At 51.2% G+C, this 23,463-nt stretch overlaps 9 protein-coding genes across 9 annotated transcripts; 4 read left to right on the top strand and 5 right to left on the bottom strand.

Annotated features, from left to right (window-relative positions):
• On the top strand, positions 1–574 carry ACET3X_004549 (uncharacterized protein; the record flags this gene model as incomplete). The annotated part of the gene is made up of 2 exons (XM_069450765.1): positions 1–420; positions 476–574. 2 exons carry the CDS (start codon positions 1–3, stop codon positions 572–574), a joined length of 519 nt encoding a protein of 172 aa, XP_069308527.1.
• A 629-nt stretch (positions 575–1,203) lies between these two features.
• On the bottom strand, positions 1,204–3,556 carry ACET3X_004550 (uncharacterized protein). Its single transcript, XM_069450767.1, has 2 exons — positions 2,375–3,556; positions 1,204–2,321 (listed from the first exon to the last, which is right to left on the bottom strand). The coding sequence occupies exons 1-2, from the start codon at positions 2,832–2,834 to the stop codon at positions 1,309–1,311; spliced, it is 1,473 nt and encodes a 490-aa protein (XP_069308528.1). The 5' UTR covers positions 2,835–3,556; the 3' UTR covers positions 1,204–1,308.
• A 542-nt stretch (positions 3,557–4,098) lies between these two features.
• ACET3X_004551 (uncharacterized protein) lies at positions 4,099–5,866 on the top strand (the record flags this gene model as incomplete). The annotated part of the gene is made up of 5 exons (XM_069450768.1): positions 4,099–4,258; positions 4,310–4,377; positions 4,426–4,575; positions 4,660–5,662; positions 5,712–5,866. 5 exons carry the CDS (start codon positions 4,099–4,101, stop codon positions 5,864–5,866), a joined length of 1,536 nt encoding a protein of 511 aa, XP_069308529.1.
• A 1,292-nt stretch (positions 5,867–7,158) lies between these two features.
• Positions 7,159–8,988, top strand: ACET3X_004552 (uncharacterized protein; the record flags this gene model as incomplete). The annotated part of the gene is made up of 6 exons (XM_069450769.1): positions 7,159–7,320; positions 7,376–7,390; positions 7,448–7,631; positions 7,665–7,863; positions 7,912–8,633; positions 8,687–8,988. 6 exons carry the CDS (start codon positions 7,159–7,161, stop codon positions 8,986–8,988), a joined length of 1,584 nt encoding a protein of 527 aa, XP_069308530.1.
• Positions 8,989–9,113: 125 nt separating this feature from the next.
• On the bottom strand, positions 9,114–11,619 carry ACET3X_004553 (uncharacterized protein; the record flags this gene model as incomplete). Its single annotated transcript, XM_069450770.1, has 7 exons — positions 9,114–9,867; positions 9,918–10,006; positions 10,057–10,385; positions 10,438–11,213; positions 11,264–11,476; positions 11,527–11,533; positions 11,589–11,619. 7 exons carry the CDS (start codon positions 11,617–11,619, stop codon positions 9,114–9,116), a joined length of 2,199 nt encoding a protein of 732 aa, XP_069308531.1.
• A 98-nt stretch (positions 11,620–11,717) lies between these two features.
• Positions 11,718–14,865, top strand: ACET3X_004554 (uncharacterized protein). Its single transcript, XM_069450771.1, has 3 exons — positions 11,768–13,226; positions 13,274–14,352; positions 14,409–14,865. The coding sequence occupies exons 1-2, from the start codon at positions 11,947–11,949 to the stop codon at positions 13,350–13,352; spliced, it is 1,359 nt and encodes a 452-aa protein (XP_069308532.1). The 5' UTR covers positions 11,768–11,946; the 3' UTR covers positions 13,353–14,352; positions 14,409–14,865.
• Positions 14,866–15,393: 528 nt separating this feature from the next.
• On the bottom strand, positions 15,394–16,641 carry ACET3X_004555 (uncharacterized protein; the record flags this gene model as incomplete). Its single annotated transcript, XM_069450772.1, has 2 exons — positions 15,394–16,014; positions 16,090–16,641. The coding sequence occupies 2 exons, from the start codon at positions 16,639–16,641 to the stop codon at positions 15,394–15,396; spliced, it is 1,173 nt and encodes a 390-aa protein (XP_069308533.1).
• Positions 16,642–17,776: 1,135 nt separating this feature from the next.
• ACET3X_004556 (uncharacterized protein) lies at positions 17,777–19,650 on the bottom strand (the record flags this gene model as incomplete). Its single annotated transcript, XM_069450773.1, has 3 exons — positions 17,777–18,261; positions 18,456–19,261; positions 19,331–19,650. 3 exons carry the CDS (start codon positions 19,648–19,650, stop codon positions 17,777–17,779), a joined length of 1,611 nt encoding a protein of 536 aa, XP_069308534.1.
• A 1,795-nt stretch (positions 19,651–21,445) lies between these two features.
• Positions 21,446–22,282, bottom strand: ACET3X_004557 (uncharacterized protein; the record flags this gene model as incomplete). The annotated part of the gene is made up of 3 exons (XM_069450774.1): positions 21,446–21,482; positions 21,547–21,621; positions 22,113–22,282. 3 exons carry the CDS (start codon positions 22,280–22,282, stop codon positions 21,446–21,448), a joined length of 282 nt encoding a protein of 93 aa, XP_069308535.1.
• Positions 22,283–23,463: the final 1,181 nt, after the last annotated feature.

Raw genomic sequence — 23,463 nt, forward strand, 5'->3', positions numbered from 1 at the left:
ATGCTCTCTTTCCAACACCTCCAGCTCGGCACCCTCATCCAAGCCACCTTCCTCCTGGGAATGAACACAGCTCTCTCCACCATTTCCATTCCTGCCATCCTTGAGTCACCCTCCCCCATCCTCGCCATCCGCCAATGGCACAAACAGTTCCGTGCCGCGCAGATCCCTGCGACCTCCCTCTCCGGCACCAACTTAATCCTCTCTGCCATCATGACATATGGCTCTTCCCAACGCTCAGGGCTGTTGGCAACACCGACTATCCTGTACGGTGTTGGCAGTGTGCTTGCTTTCCTGATCTTCCCATTCACGCTTCATTACATGAACCCGCTCAATGATGTTCTCATCGAGAAGTTCAAGACGCAGGAGGACTTGCATTACGCGGATCTGCCGGAGAAGGGAAAGGGTATGCAGACTGCGAGGGTGAGTTTCTCTCTGATCTTGTGCGGGCGATATTGTTTGCTAATATTCGGTGTAGGATCATGACAAGATCGCTTACTGGGGGTACTTGAACCGTGTCAGGATTGTGCTTTACGCTGGGTTTGTTGCTGTTCATGCTGCTGCTCTCTTGGCCTAAATGCCTATCCAAGTGTGAGTCGGTGATGAGCAGGTAGGAATATTTGCGAAATGAGACAGGGGTCTCGATCTGGACGTGTTGGGGAAAAGCGTTGGAGGAAGAGAGTGGTGTTTCTCAGGAGGGTACAGAGTTGCCGTTGATTGAAGTTGAAGACTAAGGTTTCATTTGTTAGCATGGTGTGATGGCTTTTCTTACTTCTATTACTGCATGATTGGAATGTTGCTGCCTTATTGAAATGGAATTAGCGTGTCAAGCAATTGGATATTGGTTTGGTTATTACCAGAACTCAATGTGTTCACGCGCTATGTATCATACGCCCTGCTTCTACTGCTTGTCGTCCCTCCTGCTTTGTCTGAGATCACGGAGAATGTGCGATAGCCTCATATCGACTTGCGGAGGTTCATGAACGTTTACGACGTCGTGTTTTGGAAGAGGTCAAAGAAGCGAGCACGATCAACACAGCGTAAGGTTAAATTCCTTGATGCTAGCATGTGGAGCGGTTGCGAGTAGCATGTGGCCCCAACGATGGATAAGACAAGCAAGAAGCATGTTGCTTGACTACAATACAAGTCACGCAGCAAGATCAGAGCACACAAGTTCAGTGATGATAGAAATGATATTGTGTATAATAGAAAAACGTGTGTAACCCAATATGCGCGAAGAAGACAATAGTGCCGCCCATGGTAAGACAAAACGAAATAGCCGCCTATCCAACATTGCAACGTGAGAAGCAATCAAGCAAAAGAGTTATAGAAGTTGAACAAGCCCTTTGGATCGTACTTCTTCTTGAGTGTTCGGAGCCTGGGCAACTTCGCCTTGCCGTATACCTGCTCAGGTTTCTCAATACCACGAGCATAGTTGGGAAAAACATTACCCTCCGCGTTTCCACATGCAGTCATCATATCGCTGCGAATCTTCTTCACGAAAGTGTCCACTGTCTTCGTCTGCGCAACGGTGACGCCCTCGGGAAGGTTGAACTCAAAGAAGCCGTACGACACTGCCTTGCGCCAAGCGTAGGCGGTAGAGTCGTCGCTGATGGTTGCGGTGACGCCGAGGCCGAATTTCTCCAGGAGCCAGAAAGCATTGCTGACGTCGGGATTGGCAAGGAGGAAGCTGATATATTTGGTGTATGTGTCAACCAGGGCAGATACAGTGAGGGTGTTGAGCTGGTAACCCCACATATCGGCTCGGACACCCTTTTGGCGAGCGAACGCGTCGCCGCCGAAGTTGGCAACGTACACCAGCTGGTTGTACGGCACAACAGATATGTTGCTAGCTCTTGGCTCCTGATCGACGAAGGCCTTGATGGCGGCATCACCTTGCTCCTTGTTACCGAAGTAAATCGCACTAAGATCAATTGAGGGAACGTTGTTCCTCAGAGAGGAAGAGATCGATATGGCAAGTTTGTCATCCTGGCTTCCCTGATAAGTCTGCAGAATTTGGAAGATAGTGGCGTTCTTCTCGGCGTCGAAAGACATATCAGCATTATACACCATGCCATTGTTGATAGTATCGTAGATGCGATAGGTTGCTGATGTTACCACACCGAAGTTGACGCCCGCACCTCGCATACCCCAGAAGAGGTCGGAATTTTCAGTAGCCGACGCCGTCAGGATCTGGCCTGATCCGGTTACCATCTCAACGGAGAGCAGGGAGTCGATCAAAAGACCGTGTTCGCCGGTCAAGGGTCCGATACCCCCACCCAAGGTGACACCAATGATACTTGGTGTGGAAGACCCACCAGATGCTGGAGGTTCGGTCAATATGCGTGGGGAACTTCTGGACCAATCGGAGACTTACGCATCATCTTGCCAGCCGCATACAAGGGCTCGTACATATCAGCAAAGATCGTAGCCGCTCCAATGACCATGGTGTTGGCAGAGGCGTCGACTTCAACCTTCCTGAAGTTGCTCAAGTCAACGTTGAGCGCATTCTTTACACCACCGAGGCTGGTAGTGTAACCATGGCCACCGCCTGTTGCCAAGATAGAGACCTTGTTCTTAGACGCATACTGCAAGATCTTCTGCACGTCTCCCGCTGTCGCGGGTTTGGCAGCAACGGTGTAAGCTGGTTCAGCTTTGGAGTAGATGCTCCATCGTTGCGTAAAATCGGTTGGGTAAGAAGAATCGGTGGTAGCAATGATTTGCGATCCGGCAGAAAGAGTGGACGACAAGTCGGTAAGGATCTGCTGTGAGGTGACTGCAACTGCCTGTCGTGTCAGGACAGACGCGACCAAAACGAACGATGCCAAGAATGCCATAACGATGGAATGGTACAACTAGCCGCTAGTGATGCAATGCAGGTGTAACAAGGATGAATGAAGCAGCGATAGTATCACTACACAACGTGGCTCATCTGGTTTATAAGCTGTTCACAACTTCAGCTCAGGCCGTGCTTCGGCCTATCTCCTAGAGATGATAGTTAGAGCAATCGAGACGAAAGAGGGCCAAACCCTCAGCCACGAAGCCTCGAAGAAGCCACTTCCGAAACATACACGGCAAAGAAGGGCCGCAGTGACAGGCTCGAGCCATACTCTGCCTCGAAGCTTGAGCCGCTGATAGTGTCTTAGGCCTAGGTCTTACACTAATGCCACTCCTCATGCGCAGTTCACGCAAGCAACCGCTCCCAACGGTATCCGAGTGGGTACCGGGTTAGCCGTCAGGGCAATACGCAGCTTGCATTTGCCTTTCCTCCCGTGCCTGGGTCGTATTTCAAGACATGGAAGTACACGCCACGCGAGCCAGACTACGTGCGGTGTGGATCCAGGGTAAGACGGATGTCCGTCAGTATGGTACCTCACGATCGTGTTCCCCATTCTTGGATTGGCGCTCGGCGATGCTACTGCTGACTGGCCGGCGGACTACCGCGCTCTCATCAAGCGTGAACGATTAGTGACCGTTGTAGATTGCCGCCTAGTGAGTATCCGACGTATCGAGCGAACGGGAATGCTGACGGCGCTATACGATGAGCTGAGGGCTGATGCATCGTGCTGCAGGTAGATGGAAGATGCAAGACATCCCAAGGTTGCAGGCTTTTGACGTTGGCCAAGACTGCTAGCGCGGGGGTCGCACGTGTCAACCTAGCCCCCTTGAGCCGAGCTTGGAAGCGGCACATTGAACCCCAACCCCTTACCACCATCACGGCGACTACGCGATGAAACTACCACGAGTTACGGCAACTCCGGGCCTGACTGTATTCCGGCTCTCCACCATCTTTTGTTGTATCCGATCGGTCGTCGGCAGTTGCGACATTGTTAGGACGAGCTTCTGGGCATGGCGAACATGCATGCACGCTGTGCGTCAAACGGATCGCGGTATAGCTGACGTGCCTGGAGACATGACACCGGGGACGGTCCGAGAGGATGTGTTCGATGGAGAGATGCCAATCCGGAGTTCGTACGGTAATGAAGTTGACTGGAAGGCCTGGAGTCGAAGAGCATAACAGATAAAAGCGCTCTGGACTGACCACAGGTCCACATCATTCCACTATCTCATCAAGTTGTCTTTCGTTTGACTTTGGCAACCATGATTCAAGCGAGTGTTCAGTCAGCTTCACAAGCTGTGCTTTCTTTCTTTGTTCCTAGCATTGCCATCAGTATCATCGGTGCCATTCTTGTGGTTGCCGTTCGCCTTCTCAAAAACGATCCGAAAAAAGGCGACTACAAACCACTGCCGGGTCCGAAAGGTGAGCTCCTTCTGGATGGATGCGAGTAGACTTGCTAACAATGACATGAAGGTTTGCCGTGGATTGGACCGATCCATAAATTTCCTTCTCAGCATGTCTACAAGAAGTTTGCTGAATGGGTATGATGTTTTCCGGTCCTATCAATGGCCTAGCTAACACTTGTGAAGCATGAACAATATGGCCCCATCTACCAGTTCACTCTCTTCGGTGTGACCCATATCCGCATCAATAGCGAGAAGATAGCCCAGGACCTTCTTGCAAAGCGAGGAGCACACTACTCAAACCGTGCGCCCACACCCAATATTCCAGGCGCCAAAGTCGATGCGGAATATCTCCCCCTTCTGGATAACAACGATGCACTTACGAGGCACCGAAAATTCGCTCACCAATGCCTTGCGGAGACCTACAACTTCGACATGTTTGGGTTTACACATCTTGAGATTACAAGGATGATGTACATGTTGATGAAAGACAACCGGAACTACCCTGATCTGGCCGAAGAGTTCACGCACCGAGTGAGCGCTCGTCTCGCATGGGAAGATCCCAGCCTGAGTCGTGGTCTGAACCAAAGTTCCTCCGGTCTCCTCGCGGCCATTTCCCCCGCGGGTCAATTGCCGAACAGATTCCCTGTCATCCAGAAGTTGCCGAACGTTCTCAACCCATGGTACTGGAGAGAGAAGGCCCGCCACGATGCTCAAAGAGAGTTCTGGGTCGGTGCGATGCAAGCTGTCAAAGCCAAGATGGACGCTGGCGTTGGTGGACACTCATGGTCTCGCACATTTCTCAAGGAGCAGACGCGTCTGAAGTTCCCCAGCGGCGTTCCGGATGACAAGGAAGGTGCATTCGCAGTCGGTATGCTTGCGATCACGGCATCGCTACCCATGTCCTCGCCCATCCAGACCTACTTCCTTGCCATGTGCCACTACCCTCAATGGCAAAAGCGACTGCAACAAGAGATTGATGAAGTCTGCGGTCCCGACCGTCTGCCGACATGGGCCGACGCACCAAAGCTTCCGGTACTAAGGGCAATCGGCAAAGAGCTAATCCGCTGGAGGCCTCCAGTCCCCACCGGCGTACCCCACGAGGCCGAAAGAGACGATATGTACGATGGGTACTTCATTCCCAAGGGCGCACTGTTGCACCCTACCGAGTGGGCGCGTCGAAGTGATGAAACCTTGTACCCTAACCCGGAAGAGTTCAATCCTGATCGGTACCTGAATCCGAAGTACCCCACTTACAAGGAGCCCCTGACCAAGTACCCTAACGTCATCAACCACCACGTTTTTGGTTACGGTCGTCGCAACTGTCTCGGTATGGAGATCGTAGACTATCAGTTGGTCACTATCATGGGCTCTTTGGCGTGGGCGTTTGATGTTACGAAGAAGAAGAACAAGATTGGTATCGGTACGTATCGCACTCCGTGGCTCATCAGTTTCATACTAACATAACACAGACATTCCTGTACACACATTCGAGTGGACAGACTTGCTCATCACCCGGCCGGAGGTTTTCGTGTTCGACCTCAAGCCAAGGAATGAGTTCAAGGAGAAGAAGCTCGTATCGATGTTTGAGGAGGCACTGGCAGCACATCCCGATCTTGCTATCTGAGTCGGCCTCTGTCCAAACATCTTGGTTGATGGAATTCTGTTACATTTGTGCAATGCCATTAGGCTTGTTCCATATCATTGCTAGTTTCTTTCTGGGTAGTCTCGCTCCTTTGGTACCAAATGTTAGATGCTTTTCGTGTTGAAACGATTTCCTGTGCAGTCCAAGTATCCACGTCGCCACCCGATACCTTCATTCATCTCATGCTCAGTACTCCCGGAGACATCACATCACGCACCCTCATTCACTCGAATTTCCTACTCATCACTCAACATATGTTTGGCGTATTGTTTTTCCCAGAGTCATACCCGACTACATCTGCCAGTGCCTCAGCTTGGACGAGTATGCCTGTCACGAACCTTCAGTCCGGCTTGCAGACTTTCTGTGATTGTCGCGACGTCTAAAAGTGGGTTCGATCATGTATATGGAATATTTTCTACTCTCAGCGACATTGTTGCATATTGCCAACCTCAATTCTCGAGCACATGGGGTAGGAACGGATGAGAGCCCGATTTTTTGCTTCTCAAAGTTAGCTTATACTGCTCGACATGATCTCAACTTCAGCAGTAAAAGGTCAACGCAAAAGCATGGGCACGTTTAGCTTCTTGGTGGCGCTTTCAAATGCATTGCATCTGTGGTAGCCATTCAACTGTCATGTTTTGCAAGTCACGTCGACATCCCACAGGTCGTGCGCATTTTGGGTAGACATCCATCGCAAGCGCGTCTATAATACAGGCCTCTCCACCAACCTCCTGAGCAAAATTGTGTTGAATATCAAGGTCAGCCTCATGGACTAGCGATGTGTCAGCTGCGACGTGCGGTTGAGGCTGATCGCTTGCATCAGTGAAACCACCGGACCAACGTGAATAGGACATCCGCGGAACCGCAGTGCGGCTCCCCCAGCTGATAGAAGATGAGTAAAGACCTGATACAGTGGGAACAAACAATTCGAGCGTAGCTGACAAACTCCGAGGCTTTCGTTTATTGTATTGCGATTGCCAGCGCGGACGTCCGGACCAAGCTAAACTACTTCCGGCGAAGGAGGCCTCTCCATCTCGGACATCCGCGCAGAGCCTCCAAGACCGCCCTTTCCCAACGCCTACCAAGCAATTTCCCGTGACTGATTTTCGTCCGTCCTCGCAACCCGGAGCTTAGCTAAGTCTAGGCGTTCGTGACGTTACGGCACGGGTAAGACTACTATTTGGCTATTAACCTACAACGAAGAGCACCATCACAACCACAAACACCAGCACCACTCTTCATTCCTGCAACCAGCTTACAGCCATATTGCAAATATGAAGGAAGGTGTTGTTACGCCACCAGATTCGGAGAAGGACCTCCAGGCCGTCGAAGGGTCGCTCAATACGGAGGAGGAAAAGGTTGAAGAAGCGCATATCCAGTTGAGCAGTAGTCGATTCGTACTTGTGCTGGTCGGCCTAGTCTTGGCTATCTTCCTCGTAAGCAACTCCCGTGGTTGTATAGAAGAAAGCTGTTAACTAACCGTCCTTACAGGCCTCCCTCGACTTTGTGAGTAACAAGCCCTTTCCCGTTTACCTTCACCGGGGTGACTGATCAAACGCGCAGACCATCATATCAACCGCCATACCCAAGATCACCGACGAGTTCAGCAGTCTCCAAGACATCGGCTGGTATGGTTCGGCCTTCTTCATTACCACCGCGGCGACTACTGCGCACTGGGGTCGACTGTATACCTTCTTCCCGTTGAAGTGGACATATCTCACCTCCATCTTCTTCTTCGAGTTGGGCAGTGTGATCTGCGGTGCGGCACCCAGCTCTACAGCTCTGATCATTGGTCGTGCGATATGCGGCGTTGGCGCCGCTGGTCTCTTCTCCGGCTCATACACCATCATCGCCGTTCTCGTGCCTTCGGCCGACAGACCAAAGTACAGTGGATTGATGGGTGCAGCCTACGGTCTTGCCAGTGTTGTCGGTCCCTTGATCGGCGGTGCATTCACTAGCCATGTATCTTGGCGCTGGTGGTACGTTGAAGTCTAAACATATCCCTGATCCTGCTAATATCATCGCAGCTTCTACATCAACCTTCCCGTAGGTGGTGTATCGTGCCTCTTCATCCTCCTGTTTTTCGCGAACGAACCACCGAAATCTCGTCCTGACTGGCGTGGCATGCTTCGCCAACTCGATATGATCGGTCTTGTCCTTATCGTTGGCGCTGTAACCTGCTTCATCCTTGCTCTGCAATGGGGTGGTGTCTCGAAGGCCTGGAATAGCGGTGCTGTTATTGGCACTCTGATTGCGTTCGTCGTATTCATGATCTTGTTCGTGATCGAACAATGGTGGCTTGGTGAGAACGCTATGGTCCATAGTCTCATCATCAAGAGGAGGACTATCTGGGTCGGATCAACGTTCTCGTTCCTGATTAACTCGGCCTTCTTGGTCACGTTCTACTACTTGCCGATTTACTTCCAATCGGTGCAGGGTGTTTCAGCATCAACAAGTGGTGTCCGTACAGTACCATTCATCCTCGCGGTTACCTTTTGTGTCGTCATTGTCGGCCAGGTCATTACAAAGACCGGATACGCATATCCGTGGATGATCGGAGGAGCCGCCATCACCACCATCGGTTCGGGCATGATATACACCTTCGATACCGACTCATCTGCCGGAGTATGGATCGGCTACCAGATCCTTTGTGGTATCGGTGTCGGTGTCAGCTTTCAAGTCCCTGTCATGTTGATTCAGGCTACGACGAAGGAGGCTGATGTGCCATTAGCAACAGCCACGCTGCTATGTAAGGTTCCCAGGAAATAATGTCTGCTCTCGCGTTTCTAACAACCAATACAGTTATCCAGACCCTTGGCGGTGCTTTCGGTGTCTCGGCTGCTCAAGCTGCGTTCCAGAACACGCTCCTCAAGCAGCTTGCTATCACGGCACCTGGGCTCAACCCACAGATCGTCCTGGACGCTGGTGCTTCAGAGCTCAAGAAGATCATCCCTGAACAGTTCTTGCAAGGAGTGCTTGAAGCCTACGTGTCTGGTTTCCGGGAATGTTTAATTGTTGGTATCGCGTTCGGAGGTGCTGCATTCGTTGCTGCATTCGGGTTCAGGTTCACGAACATCAAGAGGACGGCCGCGGCGGAAGCGTAGAGGTGGGCAATCGATGCGGTGGAGTTTGGGTGAAGAATGGTTTCTCATATAATAAGGCGTTGCATAGTACACTGGCAACATCATCCTAGATTGTGATATTAGCGTATTAGCGAGCGCGTAGGTCTCTATACAGGCCCGCCAAAAGCATTCCACTGGCCAAGTGCACCCCAGTCAACCGCAGCATCAGTGAAGTTCCCAGTTCCGTTGGCACCAAGTCCCATGCTCAGGCCTGGGAATTCCATACCCTCAAAGCCATCAAGTCCAGGTCCGGAGAAAAGGTCAAGGTCCAAGTCCAGGCCCAGCTGATCACTCGCGGGCGTGATTTCTTCCACGAACTTGGAATCCAACACTGTATCTATAACTTTGGTGAAGATCTTGCTCGCTTTGCGACAAAGGTTGTAGTTTGCCTCGCCCTGTCTCGCTCCAGAGTTCTCGATATGAGCAGCAGCGTCAAGGTGCGAAATAAGTACACTAAGCATGCGAATGATTTCTGCGCGAGAAATCTCGGCAGGAAACTGCTGACCTGTACGGTGTTGCTCGCGCAACGCATTAGCCAGAACCGAAGCAGCAGGTACACCGAACAGTAACAGTGCATTCAACATGTCGCGGTGAACGTCGTACGATCTGTCGCGTATCGTACCGAGGGTCAGCGTGTTGGAGAGAAGATCAACTGAAACGCGCAGCAGGGCCACGTTGAGCGTCAAGGGGCTGTAATCGAGGAGTTTCTGGATCATGAACTCGTTGTACCAGTGTGTCAGGTGTACAATACACAACATTAGGCAGACCACTGAGGGAATTTCTTCTTCCCAGCACGTCTTCCAATAGCGCATATGTTTTGGTAGCATTTCCCAGGAGGCGCGTATACGTTCGGATATGTCCCTACTAGCTTGTTAGTAAAATCGAAGACGTGGTCACTATAGAAGACGTACAGCAGTTGTGCTTCAGCGTTCGCGTCAATCTTGACTAGCGAAAATTCTAAAATCTCCTCACGAAATCGTAGGGATATGTGACGTAGGCGCTATGGTTCATTAGACTGCCTGAAATGGACCAAACTATTGGAAGACTTACGATCCAGGACGCTCTCAACCACCTTCCTTTAGTGTTCCAGCCATCCTTATCCAACGCTGCTATAGCCGAATTCAATGCCGCCTGATCACCGGTGACTTCGTTATCGGCCAGATCGAGAGGAAGTTTGATGTCAGTATGCCTCTTGCTTATACGTATCGGCCGACCGAGAAAAGTGGATATCGATTTGTCCTGGTTATAAGACGAACAGAAGATCCTGCGACGTGTTTCTGCCAACCATGCCGGTGCATGGGCGCATTTCTTCTCCTGGTGAATGCCCAATGCATATATTTGCGTTGATAATTCGCCGATACGTCGCCAGCCAGGTGGACCTGAATGGTGTCAGACTTGTCTCCTCGGAGGATAGTATTTGTTCCTACATACCGGCATACCCGCACATCATGATGGTAAATAGAAAATTTTCGTAGTACATCCATACTGTCAAGTCGTTGACTGTCGCAAGCATCGTCGTAAGGAAAAGACAGGTCGTACTCGCACGCAACAGCTCATCGGCGAAGCGCGACTTCATGTCTTTGTTATTAGGGTCATTGAAGATATCAGGAACGAAACCGAATGTGAGCGACCTCCCAGCCGTCGCTAATAGAAAGCCGATGATCTCAAATCGTAGATTTTCACCCGAACATAACGTGTGAAAGTCTCCAGCATCGAGTGACTGTGATATTGTGAAAGGGCGCGCCGTTGTCTCGAGAACTTGATTTATAAGCTGGGAGTTGGGCGCTTTGCGTCGCAGGTCATGCTTGTCAACAACGGCTTCTATCGCGTTTACGGCATCGACTTGAAGCTGAGCGGGTATTACACCTGCTTCGTTGCTTGCATTGTACCAGAGAACAAGCTCTTTAATTGAGTTGTAATGTCGGAAGGTGCTCAACACGTCACTTGCCATCTGATATCGCATGGATTTCGACAGTGTGTGCTGATGTGTAAGTTCGCGGTCTGATCTTTCCGACGCAACCGATTCTTCACGTTCTCGTAGTTGGCCGGGCTCCTCATCTTGAGGAAGAAGAACAGCGTACGATCCAGGGCCAAGAAATCCTGGATGATAAACGTCCGCAGCAACAGCATCTGCAAGTTTGTCACCTTGCGCGGGAGACGGTGGCGCAAAGGCGACAACGGAATTTGAAGCTTGCTTTGGGGGTCGCCTACTCTCGTTAGAATCTCTACCTACAGTTGTTCTCCGAGCGATTCGTACTTTCTTTTTTGTGGACGGGATTCACCGGTGCCTGACTCATCGGCAGTTTGACGCTGCCTGGTAAGAGGCGCTGGATGGTAGAAGCAGCGGTCTTCGATGCCACGTTGACGACACCGATCACATTTAGGGTGACCGTGATCACATTTGGTTTTGTTCAGCCTGCATGGTTCGCAGGATGCTGGCTTCCCGTTGCGCCTGCTGCTGCCGGCGTCCCTGTTGGCTTGTTAGCAAACGTATGGTAGCAGAGCGGACAACACCCTTACATCTTGACTTTCGCGTCGATGGATACATAAAACGATTGGCGATTCACTTATTTGTGACATACTATATTGCATAGGCGCCAGTGAGTATGTCATGTTGAGTGGCTGGGGACGAGCAGGGAAAACGTGTGACGCGGGCTGCCTGAGGTACGTTATCGATAAGCAGCGCGTCCAGTCCGCGCCCTTTCACAGCCACCACATGCACACTCTTGCACTTGCACATGTGCATCATGATGTTAGCCCGAACTCAGCCTCAGCCTGACCTGAACATGGCCAGCATGAAGACATTTCAACATGCCGTCTGTTTGATGGACAGCCGTCTGCATCATCTTTGTATCTACCCGGGACGAAACGTACTCGTTCGACGACGACCACAGACTACACTGAAGCCGCTAAAGCATATCAGCTCCTATTCTGCTAACGATGAAGCACATTCCCTCTACCGCTGAAAGCCTACGGACCGATCTCGCGCATACATTGGGCTTCCCTCACTATCCACACGATGCCGCCGCCGAACCGTACCTCAACTACCTCACGAATCGATGCATTGGTGGTGATACAATGGAGGCGTATATTGAGCTTGTCATCATGGTAGTCAAATACTTTGATGGAGTTCCAGCTGATTCGTCGGCGAAGAAGAGTATTCAGGGACTGCTAGATGCCATGTCTTCATCCCCTGCTTACGCACAACGGAACCGCGATGACGTCGAGGATACCGTGCTGTACGTTATCGGCACTTGGATGCTGCTCCTGAGCTCGTTTATCCATCTGCCAATGGCTGGTGGCCTTCGTAAGGTCACGGCTATCTATAACCTGCGAACTCATGGCAGCGCCTGTGGAAGCCAGCCCTACGAAGAAGACTTGGTTGGATTGGTCGTGGGCAGTGGCCTCCTGCCCGTTCCTGTTCACCACCTACCCCCAAATCACACAATACGCAAACACGAGTCGTTGCAGACTGCTACAATGCTATCGCCACTCCTGCGACCCTCGTCAGCATCATCTCCGACCGAGCAGGTTGACGTTGGAGCGTCTGCCTCTACCTACGCCGACGGTGACGTACAAAGACGCGTGTCATTAGGCTTTCTGCATGACTTGGACTCTCTAGAGTCTCTCACAATCAACGCGACGCGGCTCAACGCTTATACATTGAACGTTTTCGGAGCAGTGGACATTGCATGGACGCACAATATTTCAAGGCATTTGTCACTATCGAAGCGGGGTGGTCGACATACCCTTGAGATCTTCAGCCTGCCATGTGCGCTAGATGCTACTTCCCTCAGGCTGGGTGGCATCACTACTGAGCTTGCTCAAGAGATAAGGGAGACGTACAGCTTGCTGTTCAACGCCTCACACGAGATTCCTCGTCACGTAAAGCTTGCGCGAGTGCTGGGTATCGAATCTTTCTGCTGGTGCTGTTTTTGCTCGACGCGACGATACCGCAATCGTGCCATCACGAGTTATAAGACATTCAGTCAGCATCGGACGCTGGGCGCAAAGAGGGCCAAACGAACACACAACACCGAGTATGATCCTCTGCTGGTCGAACTGATGAACAGTGAGCCCGCTGACTGGACGCCGGATATGTTCCCTCATCTCTGGCCCCGTATCGTGATGTTGGAGGAACACCTTGAGGAAGCTAAGCCGTGGAGTGTGTGGGTCCTGTTCCGTGATCGTAGAGATACTTTACAATTTTGGACATTCTTGTAAGTTCCCAAAGGCCACTTTATTCTACAAGATTGACGTGATATAGTTTCGCTACCATTGTCGTTTTCTTGACTGTGCTGCAGGTTTTGCTTAGTGCCGCGCAGGTCGTGGGGTCTTTCCGGTGATGAACGAAACCAGAGGCCTTCAGCCGCTTATTACGAGCGGCTAACCTGCATTCGTAGGTTATGTGATGACAGGCAACGCACGCTCGCTTATATGGTATCGTGAGTGGTCGCGATGAAGAGCACCATGGACATGCAGCTTGGCTTTTTCAGCCTGTTCCGTCCTGTGCATATTGGGTTACAGGCAGCAGCCGGCATAGCCTCTCTATTTATCTACGGTCTTCTCGTCCGGCGCTATTCAGGAAGAAGGACCGGTACTGTATATCGTATTCCGTGCTGTTCATAAGTAATATGCAGCTTTCACCTGGCGCCAAAAGCTATCGTCAGAACATACTGGACTATGCCAAACGTTCATACACCCGCACACTTTTCTTCGGTTATCATTATAGGTTTCTCAGAGAGCTATTTCGAGCGGACGAAACTCATCTCGCCAAGCAGTACCCAGATCTCGAAGCATACCATCTCGCACATATATCCGTCTACGGACCTTCTATCAATGGTTTCGCAGAGCATCAACGACACAGCTTTAAGTACTCTCAGTTAGTAGACATGGCCGCCTTTCCATCTCCTAGCAAAGGCCAAGGGCAGGTCCTTTTCCTCAATGGACACCTTCCGGGATCCTGGGTGTGCGAAGTAGGCGCGAAGTACAACATTGCGCCTGAATTCTTTCGACAGCACATTCATCTTTGGCGCTCAGCCGATGGGCCTGTTCTTTACGCCACAACGAGGACCCCGTTGTCTACATCCAACAAGGGACTCTTGCTACGCCTCAACACTCGGGGCTATTCCACAAACAAAAGCCTCTCCTTGAATCCCTCCAGTAGCTTCATCTTACAAGCGCGACGAAGACTTCTTCCTGATGACGCTGAGTGGATGCCAAGGCGTTTGGCCGCAGCTCCTGGTGGTTCGTATATCCGGAGACATGCTTACCTTAGCAATCTCCAATTCGTTATCGAACAAGACATATCCATAACTGTCGAGCCAAGTGGGGATGGTTGGACTGGTGAGTAGGCCTTCCGTCTCTCATTTCCACCTCTGTATCGCTTACATGTGTATTAGCAGTCTTATGGACAGACGTAGGAAGCAGAGATCTGTCTCAAAGTCGCGAACACCACCGATTCATAGATGATATGACGGAAAACACTGCCACAGGACACCGAGATATCCGCCTCTTGCCTGTGTACATATTGGGACTGGAGTCAGCCATCCAACATCCTTGGCCGTTGCCTTTGTTCAAACCTGAAAATCCACAAGCCGGCGATGGTTCGCTCGTCCAATCGGCCTCTCATCTGCCATCGGAACTGCATTTGATGCTTAACGATCATGTCATCGCCGGTCAAGATCCACTATATGCTCTCGCGCCCATACTCCTCTTCTCAGCTGCCACGGAAAACCAACTACTATCCGCTCTCCAAAGATGGTACGACATCATCGCATCGACTACTTGGGATCGGAAGTACTCGGCTGAGCACCTGGAGCAGCTCATATTGCACAAACATCTTTTGGACGACCACGCGAATCGACAAGAAGATGTCTTACGGTTCATACGTTCACCTGTACTAGCTCGGTGGGCGAGTGGCCTTACAAAAGACCAGCATGCTATAGCTCAGGAATCCAAGGATGTTGTCAAAGCGGACTTCGAATTTCTTCTATCGCGGTACCGTCAACTCTCGCTACACTATCAGGAAGCGATATCAATACTGGTGAGCGCTACTTCGCTCGCAGAATCTCAGAAACAAATCACGCTCGCTGCCCAAGTTACGAAACTTACCATCTTGGCGACCATATTCCTCCCGCTATCGTATTGCACTTCGATCTTCGGCATGAACTTTGTTGAGCTCAACCAGTTGAGTATATGGATCTGGGTAGCTGTCACGGTGTCTGTTGGGTTTACGACTTTCGTTGTGTATCAATGGGATGAGAGGAAACGACTTGGGGCGTTCTGGACTATGATGAAGACTAATCGTTGGAGGGTGCACGCAGAACGGAGTATGTCAACGACAGGATAGGTACAACATATCTAAGCAGTAAACAAACATTACTATCAAACGATGCCATACTGCTTCAGCCCTGCAGGTACTTCGAACGCTCCATAGAATGCAACCCTCCCAAGTTGCAACCTTCGTTCAAGCGCAGGACCTTCCATCTCAAAATTCTGCACGTGTCCACTGCGCTGCACGAAGCTTTGGAAGCCTACAATGCCCGGGCCTTCTGTGCCGTCCTCTCTTATCCCATTTGCATACAGTGCTGTGCCACTGTGACCGTTTGGCGGGTCGAAGTCGGGATAGACACGGTATAACAGGGCGCGCGACACGAGGTCTTTCCACGTTGATGCATCGTGGTCTTTGAGAGTTTTTGAGCTTCCCGCTGCGGCCTTTTGGTTGAGGAAGATGCCCTCGCCTACAACGAGAACATCTGATGGGCGGCTGCTCCTGATGCTTTTAGCTGACTGGGAGCTTTCGGTGTCAGCTAGGATCTTGACTGTCGAAGTTTGTTGGCGGAGCGCAGTCCATGAGTCGTGACTGAGCCACCCAAGGTTGGCAACTGGGGACACGATGTCCTTCACGATAGCCGGAGATGTAGGCTTCACGAGAGTGACATCGTGATTGAAGCCGTTGGGATAGATCCACGCTCCTTTGTCAAAGCTATCGTAGACCGTTCCGATCTTACAGATGTTAGTATCGGACTTTACACGTGTGATGAATGTACATGGTGACGGGGACGTGCATAGTATACTGACCTTCTCGCCGCCAGCCCATATCTCGACGTGTGCGTTCCAGTCATCGTTCAGTCTTCGCAAGCGATTCTCACTTTTCCAACCAAGTATAGTATCACGATACGATCTTGCGAGAACCGCTTCGGTAATGACGTGCGACGACATCACTATCAGCGGTTCACCATATCCCATCACCACCTTGAGACCAATGCGCCCTGAAAACTTGTCTTTTCGGTGATTAGACAAAGGGCGGGCCTCTATGAAGTTGTTGAGCTTGATGTTTGATTTGTGAGCGGATGGATTGGCGGGCCGGGAGGCTATCGAGGCATTCGGGAATTTGAGTGATGCTCCATGACTTATGGTCTGCCGAGTCTCTGTCGTCACTGGTAACATGGTTGGCTCGACGGAATGTTCAATGTAACAAACCTTGAGACCACCGTATTTGTGCGGAAGGTGTGAGGACGCCCAGCTGGTGTCGTAGTCTTTCGGCACGATGACCTGAAGAAGACCATTGATCAGGATGTAGAATCCAACACTCCCCTGAAACGTCCTGAAGAGGTCGATGATGAGCTCCATAGATGCTTCAGCCCTACAGTCGATCGGGTCTGCAGGGCGCGGATCTGGTCGTGGGGTTACTCCACCAACAGGAGGCCATCTATAGTCCACAGGAAGTACGACGGGGGCGTTGGCGATCGTGAGTGGATAGTCTTTTGGCTCGTTTAGTTCGAGAGGAGTACAGGTCCAACAGCCATACTGGTCGCCCCCTCTAGCGTGGATACTATGGTACTCGACGTCCCATTGCCAGGCGTCTGGTAAGAGGGACCGAACATGTTTCCAATCTTTCGGAAGTGATCCGGATGACGTGGACAATAAGTCGTGCCGTATATCCTCATGCGAAATAGGTGCTGTTAAAACCCACTCAACTGGTGCACGATCTATACCTTCTTCAATCGATGGCCCTTTGACTTGTTCATTTAGGATGCGTTCGGACTGATCTTCATCACCTACCGCATACTGCTCGTGTGGACGAAAGGTTCCTGGCGTCATCTCTGCTGGTTCATTTCGACCAGGGTCTGATAAGACGCTATATAACTCCACAGGTGGTGGATTGGGTTGGAAACCGAAGTCCAGCGGAGCAAACCCGCCTTTTATTGACTCACTAGTCTGTAATAGAGCTTCCGGATGCAATTCCTTTACTTTCTTCTTCTTCAAGAAACCGAGACGTGGCATTTTACCGGTCGTGAAGAGGATGTTTTCTGTGATGCGAGCCGATAATGATCAAATCGCGAAATCAAGATCTGGACAGTAGCTATTTGTATGAGATCTGTAAATTCGCCAACACACTGCCTTGACATCCGTGTGCAAGCAGTCGGCAGCCTAGAAATTCTGCAGAGGTCTGTCAGTCTTAGTTCTGTACAGCCTACAGCGTAGGATGAATACTAACTGAACAGCTCGAGGTAGCGACAACGATGGAGCAAAATAACGCATGAATCCAGAAAATGGTTCCACGAGATGCTCGTGAGCAGATCAACCCTCAGCTGGACTTGGCAGCAGGCTGAAGCTTACCATCAGCCCCAAGCCCCAACGTCCGTGCGCACATACGGCAGGTGAACGCTGTGCAATCAGAACCGATGGCAATCACACCAATCTTTCTGGTCTCGCTAGTATGCCAATCACGTGATGGGATTCTCATCCTCTTACTCTACGATCCTCACTGTATGTGAAACGTCATGCTATCCGTACCCGCGCACTCCCCATTCGTTACGCCATCGACATAAGCGAACCCGCGAATCACGTACTGCGCCTTCGCACCAGCCTCACCAGGTCTCAGTATCATTGGGTACGTACTTCCCAACGCGATGAACACTTGGTCGCCAGGCTGTGTAGTTGCGATAGCGCATCCGACGTGCCTGTCCTTGGCGATGAAGATGCTGGACTCGGGGTACTGAAAGTCCCACACTGGCTTACCAAAAGCACGTCCGTCTGCGCTGTTTGAGTCCTCTAGCAAATCGCTAGGGATGAATGTAGTCAGTGTGGTCTGGTCGTCAGCTAGCACGATGGCGAGATAGGCGACGAAGTTGTGCAATAACTCGAGTTGCTCAAATGGGTTGAGCTTATGGCTCAGGCCAAAGGACAACGATACTGCGGCAGCCATGAGGAAGGATCTGGTAAGCGGTAGAGTGCCATTGAGACTAGCTGCGAAGGTGTGAAGATTGCACGTCCATAGATGCTTCAGTTTCGTCTTCCCTTCTACTGAGTCGATGGTGCTATTGGCGAAGTAGAGCTGATTGTATCCAGAATGAATCCAGACAGCGACAACACGTTGGTATCCTTGTCAATGCTCCACTTTGGCTTCGTGTCGCCTGCGGGCTTCCACGGCATAGGCTTACCAAATCGAAATGGGTTGCGAAAGAGCATTGGGATATTCCAGAGCGGAATCCAGGATGGGTCTTCTTTCCCTGTAACATAGAGCAGCACGTCGGCCTTTTCGAAGTTCACGAGCGCTGCCTCGACTGAATCACGGTATACTTCAAGCGTGGACTTGCTGTAATCTGGATCAAGCATGTGGCCGTCCTTGGGCAGCTTCATCAAGCCTCGCAACCTATAAATGGTGTCTCTGGGATCTAGACATCCATAGTTGGATGCGAGGTAAAGTATGTTGAGCCATCGCGTCGGTTGCGCTATCAACTCGGAGATGGTCGCGACCCACCAGCAGTTCGCGGCAGAAAACCCGTATGCATCCGAGAATGCAGGCTCCATTATGATGTAGCTGGCCACAAGGTCGATCCTGTTCCACGCCGTCTTTGCGTGTCCGACGTTGACCTCCCGGTGGAGGTTGGCGCTAATCTCCTGGATCACCCAAACGCGAGTGAAATAAGGATGGGAGTACAACCACACCAGCGACTTCCACATGGTATCCGTAACAAGATCGATCTCGTTGGGTAGAGGCACATCGGTCCGGCGTTTGAGCAGGTATTCCTGATACGTGTCATCGCCGACACTATGCTCTTCGATCGAGATGCCGAGTTTATCGCAGAGGAAGTCGGAGACGGTTTGGATCGCGTTGACGGCTGTCGCGGCGTCGTGGTCTTCGGTGTCAGGTCCAAGCAAGATTTGGACCTTTTGCGCGTTCTCGTAGATTCTTTTCATCTGCCTCACTTGCAGGCCGCGCTCTGGTATGTCTCTTTGGTTGATGCTGCGAATGGTTAGCCTAAGAGACACAACAAGGCTCCAACATAGCCTCTCTCTCTATAATGGGACCTACCATAACGCGTCGGCCCATAAAAATCGCGACGTGTCTTCATAAAGAAAGTGCGACAAGGCCGTGTGTAAGTTCTTAGTGACTTCGATGACATGTCCATCGCAGAACACAGGCGCCTTGACTATTGGGTCGCCCCACGCGTAGGAGATAGCCTTGTACTCCGGTAGCGACTCCCACTCTAGCGTATGAAGCTGGACTGAGATGTCGTCGTCAATGAGTCCAGGAAGAAGTTCCACGACTCTGAGAGACTTGTCGCGAGGCAGAATGTCGTACGTGTAGCTACCGCCCAATTCGGACCGCATAGTGCCTGCGGAATGGGCCATTGCGTACGGGGGTGGAGAACGACACCAAGTGGGGCAGCGGACGAAGACTTATGTACTTTGGGTTACGCGCACCTCGATAGCTTGTCCCCCACGAGATCTACTCCACATCATCATCCACGACCTACAAGAGAAGAATTGAACACTCTAATAGGCAACTACAGAGAGCAACTATTGTTCGCTTGTACAGCGATACTGTACCTAGGCGACTACACACACGGGTGGCGTTCGACTTTTTCCTTGCATGGCCTGGTCGGAGGTGTGAGTAAGACCACATATTATAAGTATTCGTCTTTCAGAATATGGCCCTTTCGGCATTATCGACAGCCTTTCACAATACAGCGCGCCAATCTAGACTGCAGAAGGCAAGGTACTAACGTGCCCTATTATCATTGAAGATCAGATGAGCGACTCAGTATTGCAGCATCACCATAGCCAATGACCATATATGATTGACATATGTGTCAACAACCAGCATTGTCATTGTAAATCAGGGGATGAAGAGACCGGGAAATCTGAGAGCCGAGCTTCGTGACTCTGTACGTATATCACTTATGTTGCATGCGCATTGTCATATGAGCCAGCCAAAATGAGACCATGCTTTATGTAGAGAAGGCACAGCGACCATTTCATTCATCATGCGCCGATGCTGAGAGCTTACATCTCTCGAAATATAACCCCGTTGTAAAAGCAACCCTAGCGCCCTTAACGCCTCCATGCCTCCTGCTAATCCCATCGTATTTACAAACGCCACAAATGCTGAACTGAATCGTAAACGCTGTCGTCTCTCTCCTCATTATCGTGTCTTTCGATATATCAAACACCCAAGATACCGTCTCTGCACGAGGCGCAGACAAGCAAGGCACAAGAACGGCATTCGTATGCAAGGCTGAACTTGGCTTTCGGCTCGGAGAAGATAGTCGATAGTGTCTTGTTGAAATCGCGAAGGGTTGAGCCCGTATCTTCTCGCGCTGGGACGAGTTTGCTGAGAAAAGCGTCATCGGATGCTCGGCGCCGGACTGCTAATTCTGATGTAACGATGGTGTTACCGTAGGTATCTACTACCCGTTCAGAAGAATACTGGACGTCTTCCATCGGGGAGGACTCGCGTGCTGGCACGCTCTGAGACAGTGGAGAAGGCAAAGTGTGGCGGAGATGAGGTGCTGTTCCGATCGCGCCATCGGCTTGGAAGAGTCCACGTGGAAGTGCATATCCTCCCCTTCCACGTCCCCGTCCCCGTCCCCTTGCCCATCCTCGTCCTCGGCCTGTAGCCGTTCCCCGTAGGATGCCTCTGTTCGCTCCTCTTGCGCCTGCGGGTACAGTCTTCACGTCTGTGTCAGTGTTTGATGCGGCATTGGGTGTACTGATCTCTGCATGTATCGCACACCAACACTTTACACATTCCAGCTCAGTCGAGGGGCCGCTATCTAGCGCTTTTGCGAGGGTGATAGTGTATGGTTCAAATTCGTGTTCACAGTCCCATGAGCGGTCTTGATAGTCTTCTGTTGGCTCATCGCCAAAGTATAGGTCTTGTCGCTCCCAGTACCGGTGTCCTCCGGCGTCAAGGTTGCGTGGTTCAGAAGCTGGTTGTGAGGTTGCATTTACTGCTTGTCCAGTAGGCTCTTGTAGCTGAGTCGCTTCGTCGGAAAGAGCAGGTGTATCATTCGTGGTAGGCAGGGGTCTAGTTTCATTGGGTCCTTCGGGTGACCCATCGTCGTCTTCATCTTCATCGTAGTCATCACCATAGTCATCTGCTCCTTCGCAGCGTCCGTAACAATTCATGTAATCTGCCATGCAGCTATAGCAAAAGTGGGCTCCACATCGACATTCCATATCTGAGTACAAGCGTATGAAGTCAGCGTATGTCTCATGCAATCTTCGTACAGGTAGATTACTTACGACTGCACCCGAACATCCGCTTCAATCCATGTCCACATTTTGGGCACTTCTTGTAACCCCAGCTCTTCAATAGTTCTGTCGTTTCTGCGTCGATGCCAAACTCAGAGATGCTGCACAATGCATTCGGATGAGCGACGTCCCGACAATCCGGGCAGATAGCTGCTTCACAGGTTGGGCATGCGATTGCCTTCAAGGTTGGCGTTCCCGTGCCAGAGTCTGGGCGCTTTCCTTTTCTCCTTGTTACTTCTTCTGGGAGAAGTCGTTCTGGGATGAATGTCGAACATGTTGGTACCGGACAGTAGAAAGGATTCGGCGTGAGCCACTCTTCGTATTTTGCTCTGAACTCCGCAAACTCGTCTTTGGTCAAATGTGGCTTTGCGTAATGATGTTGGATCTGCACGCAACACCTTGGAGGCATGCGCGTGGTGTCTTTGCAACATTCTGTGAACATTCTCTTTATGCATGAACCACAATATGCGCTGCCGCAATCTCTGCATGGCTTGACGACTTCTTTTGCATACATCGGGTCCTTGGAATCTGGAAGTTTTGTACAGCATATGACGCACATCACCTGCGGTTCGATGGAAGGAGCTGGCGACGCTGGTACAGGAGGGGGCGGCGCCATAGCGACTGCGGGCGCTGCATCAGGATCGGTGCCGGCGTATTCGATGGACGTCAAGCGACGTTGTACTCCAGCGAGGTCAAGCTGAGCGGAGATATCGCCTAAGTCTGCCATGGCGGCGGAAGCTGCAGATGTCGAAGACAAGGCGGGTGCGCTGTTGCGTCTTTGCGGAATGGCGGGAGTGGTGCTGGAAACTACAACGCTTATATCATCGTAGGAAAACAGGTCTGGTAGTTGCGGAGTGAGTTCTTGGCGGGCCTTTTGCGCGTTTGCACGGTCGATGTCGTGATGTTGGGCAGTTGCGACTGGCAAGGCTGCAGCCTTCACCTGTGGTCGTACCGCTCGAGACAACTTGGAACCCATGGTGATTGAGATGGCTTTTGCGACATGGGATACATGGGACGTTCTGGGAACTGCGATTTAAATGGAAAGCAAACTTGGATCCGATACGGGGAAGATTGACTCAGAAAGGCTGTTGACTCAAAGAAAGGCGGCGTGTTGCCTGCAGGCAGCCTTGCGGCTCTGGCAGCCATTGGCTTGACCAAGACATCATCAAGATACCCCACATTTGCCATCCGCAGTTCAGCTGTGACAAGGCTGTGACTTCGTGATGCCTGGAGCTCTATCTTGCACGGCGTCCACGTTTGTTGGGTAGATAATTGATGTTCGTATGGTCGGACCTTGGGAAAGGGGTGAGAGAGTGAGGCTGAGCACGTCATCCGGGACCAAGCCTCAGCCCTTCAACCACACTAAGCGGCGCGGATACGTACAAGAGCAGAATAGCCATAGATACGACAACCTTTCGCCCTTTCTCGTGCGGGGTGTCGCGCATGTGGTTGATGCACGATCGGCATTTGCACTCACCCACGTTATTCAAGGGATAAGTCAAACACCCTACTAGGCAACTACAGGAGAGCTAATAATCTTCTTTTGTAGAGAGATACTCTACCTAGACGACTACAGGAGTGGTGTCTGGTTTTTCCCTTGTATGGCGTGCACCAGCCACTTCTTCCTACCTACCCCGCATCAGTTACTTGGTGCTATGTTGAGTTTAGCGTGATGCAAGGCGGTTTAACTCTGATACCGCAACCTAGCCTCTACATCAACCACAATTCTGACAAGAACGCGATATCGTATGGAGAAAGTCCATTGACAAGGTGGGCGAATCGTTCTCTACAGCCTTGTAGCGAATGCTTGCCAATGGAGGGTTTGGCGCACAGCCTGTGCAGGGCCAGCTGACACACCTCATCGCATAGATAATGCAAGTGTTGACCGACCAAAGTCACCGTAAGCGA

Source organism: Alternaria dauci, chromosome 3 (genome assembly GCF_042100115.1).
Source record: "Alternaria dauci strain A2016 chromosome 3, whole genome shotgun sequence".
Lineage (NCBI taxonomy): Eukaryota > Fungi > Ascomycota > Dothideomycetes > Pleosporales > Pleosporaceae > Alternaria > Alternaria dauci.